The sequence below is a fragment of the Cyprinus carpio genome, chromosome A8 (genome assembly GCF_018340385.1).
Source record: "Cyprinus carpio isolate SPL01 chromosome A8, ASM1834038v1, whole genome shotgun sequence".
NCBI lineage: Eukaryota > Metazoa > Chordata > Actinopteri > Cypriniformes > Cyprinidae > Cyprinus > Cyprinus carpio.
Window position 1 is genome coordinate 23,663,351 of NC_056579.1, and position 25,766 is coordinate 23,689,116.

Consider the following 25,766-nt stretch of genomic DNA (forward strand, 5'->3'; position numbering starts at 1 on the left):
GAATGATTTGCACGAAGATAGACGCATTTATGTAGATGGGGGGTGCATTCCCTTCAGAAACAAATGTAATCCACTGAGTCTTCAGTGGCTCAGATGTTGGGAGTAAATGACGACTGCTGTGTTCATTATTACATCCAACAACAGAACACCTCAGTCGCTTAGGAGACATTTTTGTCTACATCTGCTCTGGTGATGAAACAATGGCAGACTGATGACTGTCAATCAAACTATTGTGGGAGGGGCCTGTTTTTGTGACATCACACAGACATGCATCTGAGATCAGCTCGATTTGAGAAAGGGATAAAGATTTGAGCAGATTAAAAAATAAATAAAAAATTTGTCATTATAGGGTAGTTGTGTACACACTGCCAACACACATTTCAGTTCAAACAACTTGTAAAAGTGCATGTAGCATCATATGACCCCTTTAAAATAATCATGCTTTTCTTAGTGGAAAGAATATTTTTAAGACTTTTTTCCGCTATAAATACAATGGAAAGGTTCAGTGGATCTTAAAGTTTCTTCATGTAACTATAGATGCCAATAAAGAACCTTTTTTGTAACTAGAGTGTAACTACTGATCAACCCTGCAAAAACCTTGGATCTTGCAACTATAGCTGGCAAACAATGCTTTTGGGAAATGCAACCGTCTGTCATTATGGAATATTTCAGAATTTCTGAAAATATTCTCTCTAAGAATATTGTGCTGTGATTCAATAGGGCCATGTCTAGATCCTGTAGTAATATGTTCTGATATTTTCATAATCTGAAGAGTCTGAAGGGGTGACCTATTGAAAAAGCTGAACTGGAGGAAATGACCTTAGTTATGCACAAATTTCAGGAACACCTCTGTGTTTTGATGTCCAGCAGACTGCAAATAGTCAGCAGGGAAGGCTGGAAAAGATTACATTTAATGCACTTCCTTTCACAAATAATACGTCTATGAAATCCTTGAATCCTAGTCTTAGATTCTCTTCCAGAGAATTGCATTAGGTGCTCTCTGTGGATTAGAAGATGAATAGAATAGGCTAATGTTTGTTGGAGGTTTCTCTGCGAATTTTGGCTGTTCAAACACATGCTCTCTGCAGCAGTGCTATATTTGAGGTTGATATTTCTGCCGGTTAAAGTGAAAGCTCATGCTGTGTAATATATTAAGCCTCTGCCTGGTTTGTAGAGAGGTGAGAAAGCCACATTTAAAGACACCATAGCTGCCTTCAATCCAGCGCGAAAATGGATTTGAAATTGGCATGCTGGTGGCAACACTAATAAGTCCTTGAATAAGAAGTATATTACATTCCGCTTCCCATAATGATGGCGTGCTTATTTGTGTCGCCTGAAGTCAGTGCCATGTATTTTGCTTACTGATGCATAGCTCATTTGCAATGGATATTCCACATTAACTCAAAAAATTGAAGTCTTCTTTCTGGTATGATTTTTAACAGTGTTTGCTCAGGCAAGCATCACTAAAACTATTGTGCATGCATATGGAGCATTCACACATACTGTAAAGCCAAGTGGCTGTACTTCTAGTCTCATGTAGCCAGACCTTCAGTCAGATGGCAGGAGGTCTGGGAACCTTGGCCACTTTTGCACACAGCTGTAAACATATGACAGCTTTCTTCTTCCATGAAGGGGTTTGGCGTCACGGCATATTTGTTTCCATGCAGAACATTAAAGAACTCTACACACTTCTCCCAGAAATCCTGTATAATTCAACCAATCCGATGACGACTTCAAAACTACTGAAGCCAACGGTCTGTGGACGTGACGTCTGAGGCTGAGACTATAGACTACTTCTAGATGCTCTAATGTTATTGGTGGGCTGTGTAACTGGCCTTAGCTTTAGAAAATAAGATCACTAATGAGATGTGCTGATGGTACAAGTAATCCGATTCCAAATACTAATTAAAAATAATTGGAATCAGAGATCTTGCCGCTACAACACTCTGGGGGCGTTTGATATAAATTGCAACAGTGCATAATGCACCGTTCATTTGCATGAAATATGAAATACCTCTGGACACGCCCAGATCACCAATGATCACTTGAAAGTAAATTTCAGTTTTTTGCCGTAAGTGTGAGTTTTCCGAATTAACATTTCGCCTTACAGACTCTGAAATGGGTGGAAAAAAAACAGACTTAGAATGAAGAAGAATATCTAGAATATCAGAGAAAATTGAGGATGCCCTCTTTTGATTTGAGCCAGTAATGGCAACCAGTCTGAACACCTTAGCAACTCCGGAGTTAGAAACCGGAGAGCAATGCCCTGCCAACCATTGGTTGTGATTTTTTGCAAGGAAAAGCACTGCTCATGTTTTCTTCATTAATGCAAAATCTAATTTTCCTAGCTTTGCAGTTATATTAGCATAAAAACCTAATTTTATGCTCTTATGCTTGATCACTAGGGAGGAAGTGTGGGAAAATTAACTGGATGTTTGTATGTGTTCATTTAAGCCTGCTGTGTTGCATTGCTTATTCCTACACAATGGCGATGTACACAGTCATATTTGGTACTTTTTCTCTTTAAATATGCACCTTCTTTAGTGTGTATGTGTGTGTAGGAAGATGCATCAACATGCAGTGTTCTCTCCAAACCTCCCTCTCTGCCCCCTCTTTTCATTTGCCTGTCCTCTCTCAAGAGAACACTTTGAAAATTCAAAAGGAAGTGTATATTTTGGGGATCGCTGATGAATAAATTACAGCTCCAGCTGAACTTCAGGGCTCTATAAATGATTCACATTCAGCATTAAATGCTTAAAGAATGAAGGCTCTGTGGTGCAGATGTTGACATAGTACGTACATGTGTTCAAATAAAGTCAAACACAATCGCCCAGCATCAGTCTGTGTTTTTTCTAGAGCTGCCAGCTTTGATTAGTACTTTTCCTCCAAGCACTGACTAAACCACAGCTATTCCTATTCTTTTCTATTCCAAACTGGGAAAAGACTCTGCTGGCACAATATTAGATGTGCACGATATTAATAATAAAGCTGCATGGAAAAGGTAGCCAATACAGGGATTTGAACATGTCAATTCCTCCCATGTCGTGTTAACACAGGGATCCCATCCAAGTTCTACTACTGACACCTAAATGTGTTTTGTGATTACAAGAGTTCCATTAGCATATGAGTGTGCAAATATTAATATTCATGATTACATTATTAATGCATATTAACAATGCAAAACAGTCATCAAGGATATATGTTTTACAAATGTATCTATCTATCAACCGTCTGACCAACCGTCCATGGTAACCAATTATTGTTAAAATTGTTGTTGTAACTACATGACGAACTGTGTCAACTTGGTATAATTCACAATTTACCTTGTTTCCCATATTCATTGATAGCAACTATGTAATAACTATGTAATAACATTAATACATAGTTTTGATGTATTAATAAATAGTCTTTTTTTACAATGTTGGTTCGTCCAGGATCTGAGCCATGTTCTTCAAATGAATCTTGATTATGTACTCAATTGTAATTAATTTTTTATAGCACAATCCATATTTCAAAGCGATGTTGTCCCAGAAAACCCATTCAGTACTATATTTGCATTTCTCAAAGGACACACCAGTGCTATGACCAATCAAAGCTATTACAATGATGTCAGCCTTGTTGGAATAAAGATATTCACAAACCAAAAAGAGCATTTGAAATTAGTGGTGAAGAAATTGCACACTGCTTTAAAGGAGAAGTTTATCCAAACTGAAATAAATTGATAACCTAAGGCTGAAATTATCTTCCAAAAAAAAAAAAAAAGAAATGAAGCCTGTATTTTAAGTGGATTGAGTTGAATTAATTGCAGGAATTTTTAAACAAGAAAAAAGAAGCAAGAGGAAATTCAGCACAGTGCTGCAATATAATGACATGTTCACAGACACACACACACACACACAGTGAAAACGAGCCATTCATTCTACACTCTCTTATCTGTCTTTGGTCAGGTCTTTAGTTATATGGGTGACGAGTAACAGACTCTATAGTTTCAGCTAATTGCTCTCATTCAGTAGAGCAGCTCATAGCAACACTGCAGATGAATTATACAACCCTGACAGAAATATCTTCTCTCGAGAAACCCTGCTCTCCTACCACAGCACTAATGAGACATCCTCTCGTTTCCACTGGTCATCTGTGTAGTGGTTTTGGCATAATGCAGCAGTAATATGTTGCCAGATGTCAAGTCTTTGCGCTTTGCAAATGTTTAGGGGCTGCTGAGTGTTTGCCTTTATATTTTGTACTCAATTTCTTGAATTAAAATGTCCAATTTAAGTCCACTTTAGTCAAGGTCTATTGCACTAAAAAGTGCTAATTAAGTTATTCAGGACCATTTTACAACCTCTCTCTCTCTAACCCTTAAAACACGTCCTAACCATACAAGATACAATGATATTCAACAAAAAAGCAATGTTTCTGCCCACACCAGATGCAACAAAATTTGACACTTGCACCCAAAATAAATGGACAAGTGCATATTAAAAATTAAACCAATTCAACATGGAAAATACATACTTGTTGACTGATAAATTTTTTGTCATGGAATATAGTCTACTTTGTTTACAAGGGTTTACAGTTTGAACATTCATTTTAGATGTGAAGATCTGAGGTAAATTATTCATAGTCTCATACGGGATGGCTGTTAAAGTCACACAAATGATACTCAAACTCAAATAAAACCAATTTCATATTATACAAAATACAATCGCCTGAGCGGTCAACATCGCAAAAACTGAAAGCGTTGCGGCTGGTTAGCACAAAAACTTACATAAAAACGATGCCTTTTTATTGCATGCCGCAGTGTCATGTCTGTTTAGGATGCAGAATATATGAATAAACGCTGTTGTGATTGGATAATTACTTTGCATGCGACCTGAACACCAGCACTTGCACAGTTTGTGGGTTTGTTGTTGGGTCCATCAGTTGTCTACATTAGGGGTAGCCAACGCCAATCAAACACACCTGAAACAACATAACAGCAAAGGCAGGTGTGTTGAAGTCAGTTTGGAGCTGAAGTCAGCAGTACGGTACTGTAGCTCTTCAGGAGCCGGGGCAGTTACCTCTGGTCTACAGCGTCTTTGCAAAGCATGACAGATGTCAGATCCACCAGTTGTTAAGATGAGACTGAAATCATCAGGGATCTTGTTAAATATAAACTTCAGCCACTTATTTCTAAACTATGGTTGCTTCGGAAGGATTTCTAGAGAAGAATGTGTCCTGTTATCCATGAATCTTGTTGTCCATTGTATGACCCTTAATCCTGAAGAATAACAAAAAGTTTGTGGATAGTAATGAAAGGTTTCTCAGCACCTTGTGAACATTTACACAGTTAAATTGGTTTCAAGATGGTAGAACACTTGCAGAGATATTATATCATACCAATAGCATAATTTTCATCATAAGCACAGTGTCTGCCCGTTGGATTATTGCTGTTTCCATGCAATTTGGCCTAATTCAGATGGAACCCGTGGACAAACCCATGTCAGGGCCATACTGTGAGTCATTTGTAACACGTTTTCACATACAGCATGCACTTGCTTTCATCATACGCAAAGGCTTTTTGCCCTCCTTGAAACCCTTTCTTCACAAACACGACATGAAAAAGGAGAACTGACAGTTATTTGAAGGAACCTTCTCATGCTCTGGTGATTTGCGCGGGGTTATTAGATATCAGATGTACGCTTCTCTCTCAGCAGGCGGAGGTCTGTAGGGATGTTTCACAGTCCATTAGTGTTACTGGACAGTGGAGTATGTCTGATCTGACAGCTCATCACCTCTTATTAAAGCAGCTATTGAGATGGCCATTTCTGAGATGTCAGCTAATGAGCTGCGTCTCTGTTCTCATTCACTCTGTATGTGCTCGGCCCCAGAGGATGCTGGCATTCACAAACCTCCACACAAGTCCAGTTTTAATGCCATTTTTGCATTTTCTTTCTTTTTTTTTTGACTTACTCTACCCACCTCCATTTTTAACTTTCACCATATGTCTTCAGGATAAACAATCATTCCCCTAAATAAGGCTCGGAATTGCACTGACCATGTAATTTTCTGCATTTGCCCCCCTCTCCGGAGAATAGAAGTGGCCCGGGGCGAGAAGACAGAAAGGAAACAACAAAAGCAGAGGAAGCAGATAAAGAAATCTCTTCTCTGCCTTCATGTCTGCTTCTCTCTTTCTCAGATCACCATCAGTTCTCCTGTAATGAGTTGACTGTTGACACAGATCTGTTCCAATGCCTACTGAGCTCTCTTGCTGCGTAATAGTGATAGATCGGTATATCTTCTCAAATTGCCCATTTTGAGATTATTGCATGGTTGAATATGCATGCCCACTTGGTCAATTAACTGAAACTTTAACTCACTTTTGTGTCAGTTCCAAAACCTGCTTCAGCCTAGTGAGAGGATAATGAAAACTCTGCGAACAAAACGGCCTCAAACTAACACAGAATTAAACACTGTCTAGCTAGGCATCTCACTTGGTTCATAGTTACTGTTACTTTTTGTTAGTTTCTTACCTGCTGCTTGTAAACTGGAATCCTCATTAATGCTCATTTTAGATAAATGCCGGTAATAAAAGTGAGTGTGCATCTCCAAAGCCTTCACAGAAATCTCATTTACAGTAAGTCAGCTTTATTGCAATGTCATATTGCTTAAAGTGTTTCAAATGTAATTGAGCTCTAACTAATGAGCTTTAAATGGTTGCATTCATATTGCAGATCTACTAAAGTGATAGAGCTGCTGTTCAGACATCACATGGGTCGTGTTACCATCAGAATCTTTTCAGTAAACAACCTCATTCAGATCACTGGATCAGACTTTTTAGGAATAGTTCACCCAGAAGTCATAATGTGCTCATTTTTTAATTCACTTTCATGTCATTCCAAACCTGTATGACTTTGTTTCTTCAAAAAGAGATGTTTTGAAGAGTGTTCAGTTTGCTCTTTTCTATGCAGTGAAACCATACAGTGACCAAAAATGACTATGTTCTGAAGCTATATAAATAATATATGTTGGAGACAGAACTATACACTCACTGGCCAATGTATTAGATACAGCTCTTCAACTAATTGTTAACGCAAATATCTAATAAGCCACTCACATAGCAGCAACTCAGTGCATGTAGGCATGTAGTCATGGTCAAGATGATCTTCTGATGTTCAAACCGAGCATCAGAATGGGGAAGAAAAGTGATTTATGGACAAGGCATGGTTGTTGGTGCCAGACGGTCTGATCTGAGTATTTCAGAAACTGCTGGGATTTACACGCACAACCATCTCTAGGGTTTACAGAAAATGGTCTGAAAAAGAGAAAATGGTAAGCAGCTGTGGGTGAAAATACCTTGTTGATGCCAGAGGTCAGAGGAGAATGGCCAAGCTGGTTTGAACTGATAGAAAGGACAACTGGAACTTAACAACGTGTTGAACCTTGAAGCACATGGGCCACAGCAGCAGAAGAAAAACCAAGTGCCCCTCCTGTCAGATAAGAACAGAAAACTGAGGCTACAATTTGCACGAGCTCACAAAAATTGGACAATAGATTGGAAAAGGGTTGCCTCATCTGATGAGTCTTGATTTCTGCTGCAACATTTGAATGGTAGGGTCAGAATTTGGCAGAAAACAACATGAAAGCACAGATCCATCCTGCCTTGCATCAACGGTTCAGGCTGCTGGTGTAACTGTGCAGGGGATATTTTCTTGGCACACTTTGGACCTCTTAGTACCAATTGAGCATCCTACCTGAGTATTGTTGCTGTCCATATCCTTTATTACCACAGTGTACCCATCTTGTGGTGGCTACTTCCAGCAGGATAACGCACCATACTGTCACAAAGCTCAAATCAGCAAACAGGTTTCTTGGACATGACAGCGAGTTCACTATACTCAAATGGCCTCCACTGTCCTGCAGCAACTGTGTGATGCTATCATGTCAATATGGACCAAAATCTCTGCAGAATTTTCCTGCACCTTGTTAGATCTATACCACGAAGAACTGAGGCAGTTCTGAAGCCAAAAGGGGTCCAACCTGCTACCAGCAAGGCATACTTCATAAAGTAGCCAGTCAGGGGAATATTCTAATTGTTGTTAGTGTTGTAATTATTTTCGGCTATTGCTACAGTGTTTTCAGTGTAACCTTCTGCTGTGCCTCTATTCAAAAACTGATTGTTGGAGCATGTCAAGGCATGACAGGCTTTTCCTGGTTTCTTAAGCAGCAATCAGTATGCAAGTAAAGGTCTAGATGCACAAAACTAACAATCCATTAATACCCCACTACTCACATATATAGCACTGAATAAACAGCTACTCAAGCTAGTTTATATCGAAGAGTCTGTTGTGATCATGTGACTTTGAACACACTCGCTGCAGTTAGACGTCTCGTTACATAATATCAATGTCTGGTGCTTTATTTAAATTTTTTTAATAAGCATATTGAGGCCCAGAAACCTTACTCTTTTATCTTAACCATGTGCTAACCAAACTCTACTGTATAAGTTGGATATCTTTCAGCTCCTCATCTGTCCAGTATACTATTATGTAATAAGCTATTCACCATAGTGAAATTTTTAACAGGTTTTAACAGGTTTTTTTTCTTTTTCTTTTACCATACAGGCAATTGAATGAATAAATAATTTTATTAATAATTAATACAATAAATAAATATAAAATGTTTAATTACCAAATGCCATTTACAAGCTTTATTATGGTGTCAAAAAGGCTATTTTTATTGGTGTTAAAGGTGTTGCTGTGTGGAATAAATCAACACCTCATTATCAGCTCTTTTTTAACACATTGTCTTTAATCGGCATGACAAGCAGGTTGTACCTCTAGCAAATCCTCTAAAGCAGAATTTCTCAAGAGAGAAGCATCCTTGTTTGCCTGAGCCCATTAGATGGCAGTGGATTATCTGAAGTACCGTGTGTTTCATTTTCCATCAGAAAACATGCAGTCCGTGTAGCACATGGATTGTTAAGGTCACATGTTTCAAATGGCTTGGGTTTCCTTTCAGTGACTAGACGATGTGTCCATAAAACCTTCAGTCCATCTTGTCTATGGGAGGAAAGTCTGCAATACAGTTTCAGTACAAACGATCAGTATTTCATTAAGCAATAAGCCAAAGGGTGATTTAAGGGTGCCTGACCCCCCTTAAATGTAAAATCACTACACAGCCACTTGTGGCCAATTGCTTTTATAAAATGCCAATAATAGCCTAAAATTTATTACTGTATTCTTAATGCATAGTACAGCTCATAATGGCAAATAATACAACCTAATCAGTGTGTCCCTGTGCATATTTGTAAGCCACAAGCAACATCCACACAATGTATTGATTTGAACCTTAGTTACCTCACCAACCACTAAACACAGGCTGTTGTAAGTGCTGTAGGTAATCGGATAAAGGCTTGCTGGCTGCTTTTTAATTACATCCCTTCATCTCTGAGCTCTATCTATACTACCTACAGTATGTCCAATAAGTATGATTCTGAACTGGATCAAAGTAACACTGCAAGAATTCCTGCAAGACAACAATTGCGCAGTGATTTATGAATTTGATTTCTTTTTTCAGTAGGGCTCTGGGAACATTGGCTTATTTTGAAGTGGGAATATTGATATTACGCAGTAAAATCACCAAAAGGCATTTAAGTGTTTGTTTTTCATATTTATGGTCAGAGTATAGAGACAAACATACACTCTCAGCTTCTTCCATTTGCTTCAGTTCAGTTCTAAACGTAAATCTAAAAGAATATAAAGCTGAGAAAAATCATTTAAGTTGGCAATTTGGAAAAGACGATCAGTGAAGCATGGGACATGATGGGATATGCTGATGTGACAGGCTGTGTGTGTATGTGTGTGTTCTGTTTACATATTTATATGGATTCTTTTTCAAATACAAAGGCACATTTAATTCTGAAGCATTATTCACTCTATCAGTCATCATTTGCATGTAAGTTTAGTTTCAATATTTTGTTTTGTATTATTCACATTTTGTAATTGTCCAGATGCTTTTCTGCAATGTTTACAGTATATTGAGTAGAAATGTTCAGTTTGCCAACTTAACTAATGCAAATGTATATTTTTGGCAAAGCAGCGTTTTATGCAGAGCCTCTTTTGTTATGCCTGAACACCCACGAGACTCACTTTCACTTTTTGTAATGTTTGGCTTCTGTGCACATATGCTAGCATATTTATGTACAATACATATGGAGTATAAGAAAATATAAATGTGCAGAAAGTCACCTAGATGAACAAATATTTCTCTTGTACATCTTGAATGCATAACATGCTCTATAAAATGTGATTAAAGACATTAAATCACCAAATGCATGATACAACTATACTGTCAATGAAATGCCTTGAAAATAAGGGCATTAGAGGCTGGGTGAAATAACATAACTTACAGCTGAAAAATAAAAAATAAAATTCTTGCTTTCAGTGTTTGTTGAATATAACGAGGCTATAATGACTCTGTATGATTGTTGGACACTTTTTCTGTGCTGTTTTATTTTTCCGGCTGCATGTAAATGCTCAAACACACAGTGTGATTCTGAATAATGGCTGAACAGAACACAGCTGGGTTCCTTATGCATCCTGTGTGTTGTGTTTAGAACTGCATCACACTATAGAAGAATAGAAATGCAAGACTAGTTTCTTTTCAGATATTCAGTATATTCGCATTGCATTCTTATTATGCATATATGTACTGGATAAAATATTACCATTTTCAAAGGTAGAAATCACATTCGTTATTAAATTAATATTAAGTCAACAATATTAATTTCTCTTACTTTTAAAAATTCCACTCTTTTATATAAAATGGTGGAAATAACATATTATAAACATTTTAAAAGATATAAGCTGGACCAGAGCATATTTATGAACCTCTACCATACCATATTCAACAACTTAATTTCCTTACTTATCAAAAAGTCATAATGAGCTGAAGTGTCTGAGCTGGACCAGAGCATATTTATGAACATCTGGTGTACATTTTTCTACAATTTTATTTTATTTTATTTTATTTTATTTTTTTATTTTTTTTTTTATTTTTTTTTATTTTATTTTATTTTATTTTATTTTTGCAGTCTAAATGATGCATAACAAAAATGACCTTATTATTCATATCAAGTTCCCAGTTATTTAGTTAGTTAGTATGTTGCTATAATAATTTCTATGTATTATATGTTCATTTCTTCTATCAAAATTAAATAACTGACCATGCAGTTTGTGCATTTTTTTTTCCAGACTTTGCATAGTTTCTACTCAGAAATAACAAAAAAAAAATAATAATAATAATCTACTTCACTATCATAATCGCATGACATCTTTGCCAGAACAAATATGCTTCCTCTTATATTGTAAATAAATTCATATAATGCAGTAACTCCAGGGAAATTCTCCATCAAAGTCACAGAGAGGGAAAAGTTGTAACTGAAGGTAAAATTAAAGTCATACTGGGATTGTGATTTGGTGTTTTAGATTAAGATATTCGAGGAAAAGTGTAAATCAATCTACTTTATTTTCTCATCCATGTGTCCCTCCCTACACACAATGACTCTGAGTTCCTTTTTATACTGAATTCAACATGAACTGAAAACCTGTAGCCTTGACATGTGTGTGCCGTACAATAGTCACTGCTGGCTTTTCAGTCTGGAGATTTTTCACATTCTCCACATCATCACTATCATTCCGAGAAAACAATTCACAAAAGATTCAAGGTCTATGATAAATGTGGGCTTAGTCAATAAAAGAGTAGATGTAGAAATGTGTAATACTGTAACGTCTCTGAAGGTGCTATACTTTTAAAGATAATTACATTTATTGATTTTGCAGACACTTCGGAAGCCATTACAATCAAGATATATTTTATCATGTGAGTTCCAGGAATAATAAAATCTACCTCATCACTACCAACAAACCACCAGCAACAATACTGTGATAGAAAATTTGCCAAGTTATTGCCATACCTCATCAAATTAGTTCAACCAGGCAAGCAAACACTTAAATGTCTTTTTAATCCATAATATTGATTATATGAATTAGAGAACTAATGAGCATAAAACAGCGGCTCGGCAGAACACAATCAATCTGACGAGCCGAAGCGTTGAACGTTGAGCTCTGCTTTATCTGCTGAACGTAACAAGCATCACATCACTTTGAGACTCGCTGGAGCCGCAGGCTGATCCACACGCTAGGGATGTGTGCAAACCCTGACAGACTCACTGTGCGTGACACCATCCTAAATTAGCCTGTTCTCTCCGAGTGAGAGCAATTACAGTAAACGCCCAAAGGACTCGTGCTACAGGAGCCAAAGGGACCTAATTCAAACCTGAAGCACTATTGCACTCTTCATCTAGCCAGTCTTTGCATTTGCACTTGTATATAGCATTACTGATAAACGACTGGAAATATTAAAAGCGATTAAGACGACTGGGTTCACTCACCCTCAAATCAACAAAGCCCCCAATCTATTTACAGGATATATGGACAGAGCATTATTTTATACATCAGGAATTGATTGGATCAAGTGGGTGTTACAAACAGAATGATGCCATGTGATTGGAGAGGACGAACTGAAAAATAAGACCAGCGAAAAAGCAAAATAGCTCCAGCAAGTTACAGTTACAGTAAGTTAAACATTGATTAAAGGCTATAAAGACGTGCATTGTTTCTTGGAAAAACATGCATCAATAAATCATTCATAATGAGATCGGGAACGTGTATTAGGATTCCAATTTCATTTTGCCTTTAATAGTTAAAGACTTAGATTCTTGGGGCCCTTAGACTAACACTTCCTCATATTTTATTGCCTCCTTCCTTGTTTCCACTGAGAAAACAGGCCGCAGATTAAATTAAAGCAGGAAGAACATGTTCCATTTCTCACATTTGTACACCATGTGGAATAGAATGAGCGCACATGTTGTTTCTGTGAAAAATGAGACCAGGACCATTGTCTCGTGTTCAGATTCAGGGTTAAGATCACAATCTCTTGAAATGGAGAATTGAGACAGCTTCTAGGTCACATTGCTCATTTTAATGAGTGTGTAGCTGAGAAAGTAAGGTTGTAAGGAAGTCTTAAAGCCTGTTAACACCAAGGATGATAACTATAAAGATAACGATAAAGATATAGTTCTAAAAATCGTTCTCAATATTAAAGAATAGCAGAGTCCACAACACAGCTATAACAATGAAGGCACAGAGAAACGATATCGTTGGAATCACTTTCCAGCTGATGAACAATTAAAACATTGACAGCCAATCAGAATCAATCCTGCTATAATGAGCCCCAGAATTTAAAGCGGCAGACGAGCTTGCGCTTGAATATGATATGGTCTGCTGATGTGGATGCTAATATAGTTATCTTTAGAGTTATTGTCCTTGGTATGAACAGGCCTTTAGTGACGTATTTGACTCTAAAAGGAATCATCGTGTACAAACTCCCATGTCGATCCAAACTCAACCTAGGTTCATTGTAAATACATTACTCTGCCTACATTTCTCAAAAACTGCAAAAACATGCCTACACACATTTCACTGCAGTTGCCAGGTGAAATGAACAGTAGAGGTAATAAAACACCAACAACCTTTGTTCCTTTTCACGCAAATTATCAAAAAAAGGGCAGATTATGGATAAATTAAAGCTTATTTTTGTGCAATTCCTTGAACAATACTATGTTAAAACACTTTTACCATAGTGCAAGATTTACAAACTAATTCATTGTAATGTTTGCTTCATGTAATCCTCTTCTGACATAGTCCGTTTATTAAGTAACTCACTTGCTAAAATGACATGGTTGCTTCAGCAAACACATTTAATCTCAGGTTTGCTTTTGTTAACACTACAGGTTAGGTTTAGTGTAGGTGGTACATTCATTTTAAATGTGAGCATTAACCTCATGCTACACACCAGACAGTTTCATTTCTGAACTCAGTGTCATATTGTGGACACACTGTTTTAGTACCAGACACTAAACAGTTCACTTTAAAACTGCAGAGAAACATGTTAGAAACAAGCAACCCAATATCAGTGTTGCTCATATTTTTCCTCTCATTTTTCCTCCTCTGAAAAGTGGTGATGCAGTGGCAGTGTCACGTGTGTGATTGTGTGTGTTTTGTAATTGGCCAGGTCTTCCCCTGAGTTCCAATTAGCATTTATATCGGGGAAACAGGTATGACCCAGGGGTCTGACAAAACCGATGATGGTGGTGAAACCAAATAGCTGTATGCAAACAAATAGTACTAGTGTTATCAACACAACCCTAGACAGCTCGGTAGCACATATTAACATCATGTTAGACATAACAATATCCTTGGCATCCATGTAGTCTGTCCACATGTTCAAGTAGGTGCAGATAATTGATAAATGAACATTTTTTGCTATTGATTGATTCATGTTTTGAAAAGGCACATTATGTGGATCACTCTTTCTTGGATATGTAAATGTTGTAATGCTAAGAATGCACATCAACTCTCAAAAGAAAGTAGTTGCAGTAGTCAGTGGCCCCAGTACTGTTTGGTTACATTCCCAAAATCTTGGTAACCAAAACTATCAACATTTCTTCTTTTGTGTTCTGCAACTTTAACAATTCAGTGAAATACAAGTTAAGTTAACAGCTATCTTCAGTTAACTAATGTCAATAGCTTAAACTTGAGATGTTTCCAGTGTCGTGTCCATAAAATCCGTTGCATCTCTCTTCTCTTTCTCTGTCCACATCTGTTCCATCTTTACCTTTTGATCCTCCACGTCTTTCTTGTTTTTAGACTTTGCTCTCTGAAATATTACCTTATTCTGTCAGTGCAGATCTTCACAGGTCTGCTAGCTGATCTCAGCTCTGTGGCCGTAACTGGTCAAGCCCCAGAGGACATTTCTCTCTGAGCTCTTGTCCATCAAAGGAAGTGCTCGGGCAGAGCAGCGCTGACCAGCCAAGCCTCATCCTCTTACATGCGATGCAGTCACAAGACCATCGGCCCATCCATCCATCCATTAATCCATCTATCTGTCTGTCTGTCTGTCTATCTATGGTGAATGTGAATATATGTGTGCATGTATAAAATATTTGAATTTGAATGACATTTTAAAAATATTAATAATATTAATATTAAATACAATTTTAAATAATAAATAAATAATAAATTATATGCATAAGTAAATTTAGTACCTGAGTAAATTTAGTAAATTAAGTAGATAAAAGTTTTCTATGACTAACAGTCCAAAAGAAAAAAAAATAAAGCATGAATTGTGAGGAGTTTTCCAACTGCTAGGACTCCAAGACTACATCCAAATGAAGTGAAAAGTGAATCAATAATTGCTAAACAGGTTCACATCTTTCCATCATTCATATCTTGTTTCCTTTGTTGTGCAGTCTATATGCATGACAGGCATATACAAATAATTGAGATGAATATGAATCTAGAGAACCAGTTTAATTTAACCCCAGTGCCTGTGGATAAGCTCTGGGTTATATTGGATCATTTTACAGTGGGTATAGAAAAGAATCAGAGCTCCCCACCAACCTCCACATCTAGACTGCAATATTTGCCTGCTCTTCTTTGCAGAACTGCTTGAGTTCAGTTAAATTAGATGGTGATGGTTTGTGGACTGCAGTCTTCAAGTAATTCCACAGATTTTCAGTGGGGTTTAAGTCTGAGCTCTGACTAGGCCGTGCAGTGGCATTCACCTTTTTTTGTCCTTCAACCACTGTGTGATCAGTTTTGCTGTGTGCTTTGGGTCATTGTCATGTTGGAAGGAAAACCTTCTTCCTATTGACAACTTTCTGGCAGAGGGCAGCAGATTTTCCTCAAGAATTTGACGGTATCTTGCCCCATCCATTTCTCCTTCTATCCTGACAAGTGCTCCAGTCCCTGCTGCAGAGAAACACCCCATAACAGGATATCACCACCTCCATGCTTTAATGTAGGAATGTTGTTATGTGGATGCTGAGCTATATTGGATTTCTGCTAGATATATCATTTGGTGTTGAGCCAAATAATTAAATTTTAGTTTAATTTGCCTCAGAATCTTCAAGGTGTGTTTTGGCAAAGCTCAGTCTGACTGTATGTGGCCTTTCTTGAGGAGTGGCTTTTTCTTCAACCCTCACATACAAGCCACATTTGTGGAGAATTTATAATATTGTTGTCACATGCACATGCTCTTTGTCATAAATTCCTGCAGCTGCTTCAGAGTTGCTGTAGCTCTCGGTCGCCTCTCTGACCAGTTTCCCCCGGCTCTTTCATCCAGTTTGGAGTGACGTCCTGATCCTGGTCTGTATTGTACCAAATACCGTACACTTCTTAATAATACTTCACTGTGCTTCTAGGCATTGATAAAACCTCTGATTTTTTTTTTTTTTTTTTTTATTATTATCCATCTTCTGACTGGCTCTCCTGTGCCTGTCCACAACTTTATCCTGGAGATCTTTTGAAGGTGCCTTGCCACCCATAGTTGATTGCTTTAGTTGCACTACCAAGGACTGAAATTCTCCAGGAAAACTCTTTTCATGCTGAGCTAATCGAAATGAGCACAGCTGATCACAGCTGAAAGTCAAATGGCTTTGTGTGCCACTGAGAAGATGATCAGCTACACATGATTGAGTTTACAAGTCATTTTTAGAGGAGGGGGGTGATCCATTTTCCATCTCTGTGATTGTTTTTGTTTTGTTTTTTGTTTTTCTGACATGTTGGTGTTATATCTTTCAGTTGGATGTTATAATTTGCACTGAGTATATACAGCTGGATAAATCAAACACTGTGTCTTCATTTAAGGCTGCAAAGGAACAAAATGTGATTATTTTAAAGGGGGTGATTCTTTTCTATACCCACTGTATTTATCCTGAACTGTGAGCGTATTTTGTGTTCGTCTGTAGTTTATCAGCTTCTGTGGAACTCCTATAAATATGACAACATATCCAGCCAGAGGCACTTTAACTGCTCATTACACGATAATGCACCTTTGAAAAACAATGTCAAGCTTTTTTGCATTGGGGGAAAATACAGGTCAGGCTGTCAGCAAACGTGTCTCATTTTGGTGGTTCTGGAAAATAAGTGGGTTGATCCCCTTACTACAGAAACTGAATCTAAGCTTAAGATCAAATCAACCTCGTGAAAAATCCCATTGTTCTCTTCTCATCTGTTCTTTTCACTTTTCTTCATTCCTTATCCTCCTGCACTAGAGGCTGTGAACCTATAGGATCCAACAGCGATGACTTTAACACACACTCAGGTCTATCACAGATTGATTCAAACCACGTGGAGGAAGTAATACCCAATTCAGGTTCAAAGGATTTAGAAATGGCCTCTGAAATGAGATGAGGATTATGGGAACTTAACAACATCTGAACAGTCTTTTGATAAGTACCTTTTTCAGGATACTAGATTATTATTATTTTTTTTTTTAACTAAGGTGTTCTGGGTGGTTGCTTACAAGTCAAAAGCATCTATTATTTACTTATTTACTAAACAGGGCCGATTAGTGTGAGAGCACAATCCCATAAACGCACCAATGCGAGTAGAAAGTTCTGAGGGTTATTTACTGACAGTTGGGAAATTAAAGAACACATCTGCTATGGAATTATATCATATATGTTATATGTGCGGCAGCAGTATTTCCTACATGCTCAGAGTAGCATTAAAAATGAAATGTAATACATGAATTTTATCCGTTGCATTTAGTCTAAACTGTTTGTCATCAGTTGAGTTAAATAAGAGCAATGCAAAGAGGTGTTTTTCAAAGCACAGATGGTCCAGTTCAGTACAGCGTGCCTGTTTCTTTCTGTTGGTCTCTTCTGACCTACTTTCTTTGAGCTCAGGGTGATTCCCATTGGTGGACTGCTGGAGCTGTCAGAACCACGGACAGCTCCTGAACACCGCCGCATGCTCTTACTGCACTTCTCCTGGGCTTTCCTTTCCATCTTTAGCGTAAACACATCCAAGCATTCCAGGTTCTTTTAAAAGTAGCAGCAGTCAAAAGTACATTCGTTCTGTTCTTGTGCTTAATATTAACTTGGGGATTTCTGAGTCAATGTCTTTTTCCTGACACCATCCAGTGCCATGCTTTGAGTCCTTTTTGTTTCCTGCCCTGTTCTAGTTAACCAGCCATACATCTAACATATGGGATCAGTCTTCGGTTCATGGTGATAACATCTCCGATGGAGACAAAATGATTGCCTTTGACACAATCTATACTGTTAGTTAGGATGTCTTTTTCACTATACGGTTGTCATGACAGGACAAAAGGTGTCAGTGCTATTTCTTTGCTGTCATGCCAGATTTCTATGGCATGTAGATAATTACATGTTTTATAAAAGAACAATTGTGTTCAACATTTGGAAAGAACAAAAGCTATGTCTGTCAACACTGTAATTAAAGTCAGTATACAGAGTGCATTCTAGAGCTATGTACCTTAAACTGCACTTTGTAATGCATTAAATATGTAATATGTTAAAATATATTATTAATATACTCAATGTATATGTAATGCATTAAAAATAAATAATCCTATTCATAATTATAGAGCTTTATAGTGCTTACCTAATCATGGTTATACCTTTAAATTCATCCAATGCATGACATATCCCATAATGAATTTATATTTATTTTCAATTTTCAATTTGGTGTTGATTATATGTTTATAATTATTAATGTATACTATGAACAGGTAATTGTTATCATATGAATTGTAATTAATTACAATATTTTCTAGAACTCACAGCTGATTAATGTGTATTATAAAGACTTATGAATGCATTATAATGCATACAGTGTATTATTCTGTGATGCATTAAATATACATGCTATAAGTGTTTAAAAAAAGTGTTAAATTTATCTTAAATTAAAACCTCCCCCCTCGAAGCGACTTCTTCTCTCTTCCTGTCATGTGCTATGGTGTGAGGCTCGGGCTATTTGGGTCTGTCTCGTTTCTGCCTCCATTTTTTTGCAACGTCCAACTTCCAACGATCCAATCAATTCCCGAAGGACAAAATCAAGCCCCGCCATGCATTTTTTCTCATTTCAGAAGCCGTTTCACTCGGATACACGTCACAGTAGAAAAAAAGACAATCTCAACTTCAGTTTCATGCCGACTTTAACTTTTAAGCTGCAGAATGGTTAAATATGGTTCCAGTAACAGTTGAGTTTAAAAACTAAATAGAGATCTAATTTTCTGACATTTTAAAACATGCTTATGACATCCGATGAAAAAAAAAAAAAAAAAACAGATTCAAATAATGACATACAATTGCATTGAAAATCAGTTTGTCTCCATCTTCTGTAAGGGAAAGTCAAACAACTGGCAGCTTTTATTGTGTTGTTCAATCAAATATGATGGATTATGCAAAACAGTACAAGTGATTTGTTCCTTGGTGCCTTCTGTATCACGCATCATTGCATCATAAGTGCACTGATGTTTCAAATTCTGAAAGTAAGTTTTTCCTCCATTGTCTGAAAAGCTTTTATATGATGCTTTCAGCCCATGTTTAGCAGACAAAAAAGCATTATCAACTCCTAAAGTACTTCAGTGACAAAGAGTCTCATTGTCATGACATTCAAGGAAATCTTCTTTGACGTGCTTTAAGAAACTCATTCTTTACACACTTTCATGTAGTTTTACCAAGATTTTATGCAGTTGTTTCATTTACTTTAAGCGAAAATAATAAATGTGTCACAAGCTACTTGTCATTTCAAACCTGTATAACTTTCTGCTTCCATAAACACAACAGAAGATTTTTTTGGAAGTCCTTTTTATCCTATTTGATGACAGTTCACCATGTCTGTCAGGTTCCAAAAATGACAGTAAAAGTATCAAAATAGCACTAAATTCCAAGCCTTTTGATTCCATATGAAATTTAAATTATTATTCACTGATAATCTTTCCCTGTCTTCATAATCTTCAAATTGATGGATATAAAATATGCGCATGCTTATATGTAGTTATAAATATTTTGAATTATTATTTTTTATTTATATATTTTCAGCTTTTATTTTAATTTTAGTTAAAGTTTTAGTAATTTGTGGTTTTGTCTTTTTTATATATGTCTATAAAGCTTTTTATAATTGTTTATTTTCGGGTTTAGTTTTAGTTATTTTAGTACAAGTTTTTTAGTTTTTAGTACAATTTTGCCTTGGCAGCTAGCTGAAATAAAAAAATAAAAAACTTTTTTTTATCATATTTCGTTTTATTTTATTTCAGTTAATGATCATTTTATTTCAAGTATGAAAATTTGAGTTTCCTTTTTAGTTTTAGTTCAAATAATAACCCTGTTTTTGAAGAAAAAAATTAAAAAAAATAACAGTATACATGTTTAAAACAACATAAAGATGATGGAATTGTCCTAAAATTCCCTTTCTGTTCCCTCAATTTTCTCTTCTTCCCTCTCTCTTCACATTCTTCCGTGTCCCTGGTTTCCTTTCACCTCAGTGTTTCCGAAGCTTTCTTTCCTTCGCAGATACACCCATTCACTCTCCCTGAGCAGAGTACTGCTGAATAAAACATGAGATGAAGACAGAGACACTCCACTTCTGCAAAGCACCATCACCTCATGCTACTCCGTCTCTCTTTGTCTTTCTTTCTTGCCATTTAAGTTTACTGGCCCTTCCTTAGTCCTTAGTCCATCTTGAATTACTCACTTGTCTCCCAGCATCCTTTTTTAAGGTGATAACGCACCACTGAAGCGGCCGCACACGTGGCTCTGCTCTCTGAGCGGACTCTTCTCATACTCTCAGATGCGAGTGGAGGGAAAGAGCGCTGGATGAGAAGGAGGAGGAGGCAGAGAGAGATAAAGCAAGGGAGGTAGAAGCAAAGAAAAGAATCAAAGCAGAGAGACAGGAGCAGGTGCTTTGGTTCCCCATCTTTAGGATGAGACACAAGAATCTGAGTATCCAGCCATTCTCATCTGGAAAAGCAGCTCATGGGATTGTTCTCCTGAAGAGCGGCACACATCTCACCACCTATTGTTAGCATATGGAGGCTTCTCAGTTTGAAGTACAGTATGGAGGATTTTAGCAATATTAGGAGTCTTAGTCTGGAGAAAGGTAAGCTTTCACACTCTGTTATTTCTTCTGAAAACAAAAAGAGTGATTTCAATTAAATAAAGCAAATGAGAAATAAAAATAAATAAATAAATAAAAACATGGTGGATGTTTTTAAGTAGGAGTTCTTGTGTACACCTCTCTCTTTCTCAAGGGAGGATTTTTGTCTTCAGTGTAATTTCAGTTTTTATCTCATGATGTCCCTGTGGTTCACACCATAAAGCCTCTGTAAATATGCTCTAACGTTTTGTGTATGATTTTATTTGCACTGTTTAATTGCCAACGAAAAAAAAAAAAACAAAAAAAAAAACATGAATGTTCTGTGGGTGCACTGTAAAAAGTGAACACGTGCAGCCTTAACGAGCTATTTATACCCGATGTGTCTCTTTAAATGCTTTAATTATTGAAATTTGATTCAGGCATGTTAAAAACTTCTTGAAATAAACCAATTAGATTTTACCACATAAAGCACATTTCCAGGTTAACTGGTCAAACATTATTTACAGCACCAGTGTTTGAGATTATGTAATTTTCTCCCAGCTCCCAAAGTTACTTACTTAATGAAATTGGTTTTATACTGAGTAGCTATCTGAAGACTGGTTAAAGCATGAGATGTGTTGCCTTTGTTAAAAAAAAAATATATATATATTTGCTGAATTATGAGTTTAATTACATCACCATAGGAATGTGAAACAAGGCATCTTCAAAGCAAGCGGAAATCAGTTTGGGAGAAATAAAAGAACTGATATATTCAGGGCTTTTCAGAGATAAGTTTAACAAAGCACGCAGTTTCCTGGATTAGCTGAATTTGCAGTTACTGTATGTCACGGACATCTGTGTGCAACAATGTTCATCTAATAACATCTCAGAAGGCACTGTGAGGTCTCATAAATAGAATAGTTGCAAGTGTTGTCATTATAGCAATTATAAGCATAAACCTAATTATTAACAGTACTAATCAAAAGCATAATTACAAACAAAAAATAAAAAAAAAAAACAAAAATAAAAACAAATTCAAAACCATAAATATAAAAGTATAATCATTAAAAACAAAGTGTAATCGTTTACATCATAGTAAAATCATAACCTCAAAAGTAATTGTAATCAGAATTAAAAACATAATTATAAACATTAAAGTAATCATAAGCATGCAATTTCAATCAAAGACCAATGTGAGAAACCCTCAGAAACAATTTCAATCAAAATTGTAAAAATAAAAATTAACTTAATCAGTGTGTAATAATGAGGCGTCTTTTGTTTTAAATTACCCTAAGAACAAAGTAGTTCAAGACCAATGTGAGAAACCCTCAGAAAGCTATAGCCAAATTGAATAAAATCACTCTGGTTTGCATAGCTGACAACTGAGTGGTGATACTGTTCGATTTTTTTTATTCTTACTGCACTGTTGCCTACCTCTGATGCCCTAATGGTGCACACTATGAATACTAGCTTAAAGAATACTGCAAGCATCATCGCCTTTCACAAAACCTATCCAAAATAGAAGTCCTCTGACATCCTGAAGTTGTGAGCACCCTTCATCTTGTCAACGCATACCCACTGCTTCATATCCTACAGTCATGCTTTCTCAAGATTCCTTAGCGTGTACCTGCGGTCCTTGCCAGCTTCCTGTCAGCTGCATCTGCACACTGTGTTCATGGCGTGACTCCAGTCTGAAAAATAGAAGCTGATTATGGACTCTGGGTTTCTCCGATTATGCTTCCATCACTGACAGCTTTTCAAACACTGTTGTGTTTTCCTTTTGAGGGTCTAAAAACATAAAACTTTAACACATAATACTTGTTATTTTGCAGTAGAGAGAGTTTGCAGTACATCTCGCTGTGGCAGGCACATGCAGTATTCTGTTTCTTGTATTCATGTTTTCATTTGAAATCTGTAGACATCTTTTTTTTCTTTTTTCTTTTATAATTGATATTATAGGACTGTCCACACTAGAGTTTTTGTTGTGTACCTGAGTCGGTTTTATGTCAGAGCTTGGTTTGTTTAGTTGCTATGAAAGCTGGTTGATGTGAAAGCTGCTTTTGTAACTTGGGTGGGAACCACTGAAACATTTCCGAGTCTGCTTGAAAAGATGATCTGGAGTGCATTCACAGGGACACCTTTTTACAGTTCGCTATTGGTGAAAAAGTAATGTAGCCAAGCAAGCAGACATGAACTTTTACTGATGACATACAGTTTGCATGTATGTATTAATATAATGCATTTGTCTTTGTTGCTTGTCTAAGAAGAAACTGCCTTTAGAGAGCAGTTTGAGTCCTGAATCTCTTGCAATTCATTCACAGAACACTGAAGAACAAGTTTGAGTGTGTTAAGGTTTGATAGTAATAACAAAGGCACAAAAACATCACATACACATTGAGTCATGTCTAGAGTGATAAACAGCTGACTTAAGTATGCACAGTTGTACTCAAGCTGGTGACAGAAACTGTGGGGGTTAGAGAATGAAACTGAACTTGAGTTTAAACCAAGCAATTAAACATGTGAAAACATCCACATCTCAATAAAACCTTCATCATTTGTCTATACTGATAGCAAATTAATACTAAAGATAACCCCTAAAGATACATTTTTAAGATTCCAAAGCCTAAAAACTAAGCTTACCTCATACTAGGCTTATTGCTCATTACACATACTGTGAGAGGATACTGATGTATAATTGTTGCTGGAGCATCATCACCTTGAGAAAGAGTGAAGAGTAAAGTTACTTGTTATACTATGGAGATAGCTTTGCTCCATAATCTGAGGGGGCAGCACTGTGTTACTAACAAACATTTGGGCAATGAATTTAATTCTGAGATTTAACAACAAACTGTGATGCTTAATTTTCTTCTCTGAAAATGTCTCAGGGGGACTAGTCTCAGCCTTAGATTCACCCACGGACCATCTACAGACTGCCTGATACATATTGCACTCAAAAATGGCAAATACTTTCTCTAGGTGGCAAGATACTAAATGATTGGGTGGCTTAACACAATTTTTAGGGTCAAATTGGCATGTTTTTATCAGCTTGCAAGCAAACAAAGTTGTATTTTCAAGTTTTCAGGCTGTTACAGATCGCTTCTGAATAGGAACTTGTCTGTGGATTTGCCAATATTTGCAATGTCCATGGTGTTGAATCTCTGAAATATGTCCAATAGTTTTTTTTTTTTTTTTTTTTGCAACATTTACTGTAATAGCAAGTAAACAAGATATCCTTGGACACATTTCTTTGTACCTTCCCCTAAACGTTCCTTTCAAAGTGAAAAGATCTTGGCAAGAATTAGCTGTGTAGACAAGGTTTTTATCCAGAGCCTGCCTAAGCAAGTTAATTTGGCAGTTTTTGAAGACAATCAAATATCGGTATGGTTCAATCTGCCTATACTGATTGAGCCCATGCCTGTTATTGTGTATACCTTGGTAAAAATGAAAATTCTTAGTACAAATGGGATCTGAGCAAATATGTAAAAGGTTAAAGTCAAATCACCAAGGTTTAAATTAGATCCTGAGCAGTTCCCACCAGCCGCGGCGCTACCATTGGGCCCGGGTGGGCCTGGGCCCACCCATTTAAGGTCCGGGCCCACCCATTTTGGCCCAGGCCTATGAGTAGTGAGTGATTTCATTCTAGCGGTTCATCCAATACCAGCCCGAGGAAAGCTTTGAGCGAAATCTTCTCACAATCAGGGCTTCTACCCCACCAGCAAGTGACCAATGAAATGAATGACGTTGGCGGACGTCATTCATTCAAGACAGACACAGACAGTTTTTGCCAAAGCAGCTTAGATTTAAATTCAGCAAGAAATGCTCCGAGGAACAGCAGGAGGAAACTCCTCAAATTTAAGTTGCGACTTACCATCCTGCTCGGCCGCCCTCTCCCCATCAAGTCCTCCCGTAGTAGGCACTGAAGGCAAGTATAGGCTAAAAGTTAGGGTAACGATATCGTTAGTGTCTGGCCGTTTTCCTGCTGTTTGTGTTTAGCAGCTGTGTCAGATTCAATGCTGCTGTTATTTTCATGCCGATAGTTCTTCTTGTCATTCTGAATTTAAAGAAACAATTAAATAATTTTGGACAGTTCTGTTGTAATAAATGGAGAGAAACAGAACTCCAAAGATATAATTCCGTTTCAGTCTTTTTGTGTATTGAACGTTCATAGGAGATAAATGAATTTAGCTTACTGCCAACAATTAAGGTGTATTTCTTTGTCCGCTTGCCTTCAGCACTGAGCGGAGGACATCGATACAAGTTGCTGTCCTCCTCAGTGCCGCAGAAAAGCGGCTGGAACGGAGATGAAGGGAAACCCGTTTTTTTTTTTGGGGGGGGGGGGGTCTTATTTTAACTGGCCCATCCAGTTTTCTGGAGGCCCACCTAAAATAAAAATCCTGGCGCCGCTACTGGTTCCCACACATGCAGGCTAGACAACAACTCTCACTAGCATGCTGCTTCCATTTGTTTGTTTGCCTATCCTGAGATGTAGCTTTTGAAGACCTCACACAAGTATTTCATTAGAATGTCTCTGAGCGAAATTCCTGAATAATAGTGCGAGGCACTGGCATCTGAATAACACTTCAGGCATTCTGTAGACTGAAAATACCCAGCTGAAAAGCATCACTTAACCAAAAGATTGCTCAACTTTTGAGAACTCTGACACTTTCTTTGATGGTTCTTTGAGCCTCTTCCTTGATTACTTCACTCTGAAATGCCTCTTCTGTTGTGCTTTGAGGAGATCAAGCTTATTCAGCGTATCCTGTCTAACATGACGTCTCT

At 37.1% G+C, this 25,766-nt stretch overlaps 1 protein-coding gene across 4 annotated transcripts in view; it reads left to right on the forward strand.

Moving 5' to 3' along the window:
• LOC109085880 (1-phosphatidylinositol 4,5-bisphosphate phosphodiesterase eta-2-like) overlaps positions 1 to 25,766 on the forward strand; it is a 110,032-nt gene that overhangs the window by 36,937 nt on the left and 47,329 nt on the right. The window contains exon 1 of one of the 4 annotated variants that reach the window (XM_042762890.1): positions 20,272 to 21,011. The exons of the other annotated variants lie outside the window; for them this stretch is intronic. Within the exon in view, the coding sequence (XP_042618824.1) occupies positions 20,969 to 21,011 (43 nt within the window). The 5' untranslated portion in view covers positions 20,272 to 20,968. Of the gene's footprint in view, positions 1 to 20,271; positions 21,012 to 25,766 lie in introns of those variants that run through there. 4 annotated transcript variants of the gene reach the window in all.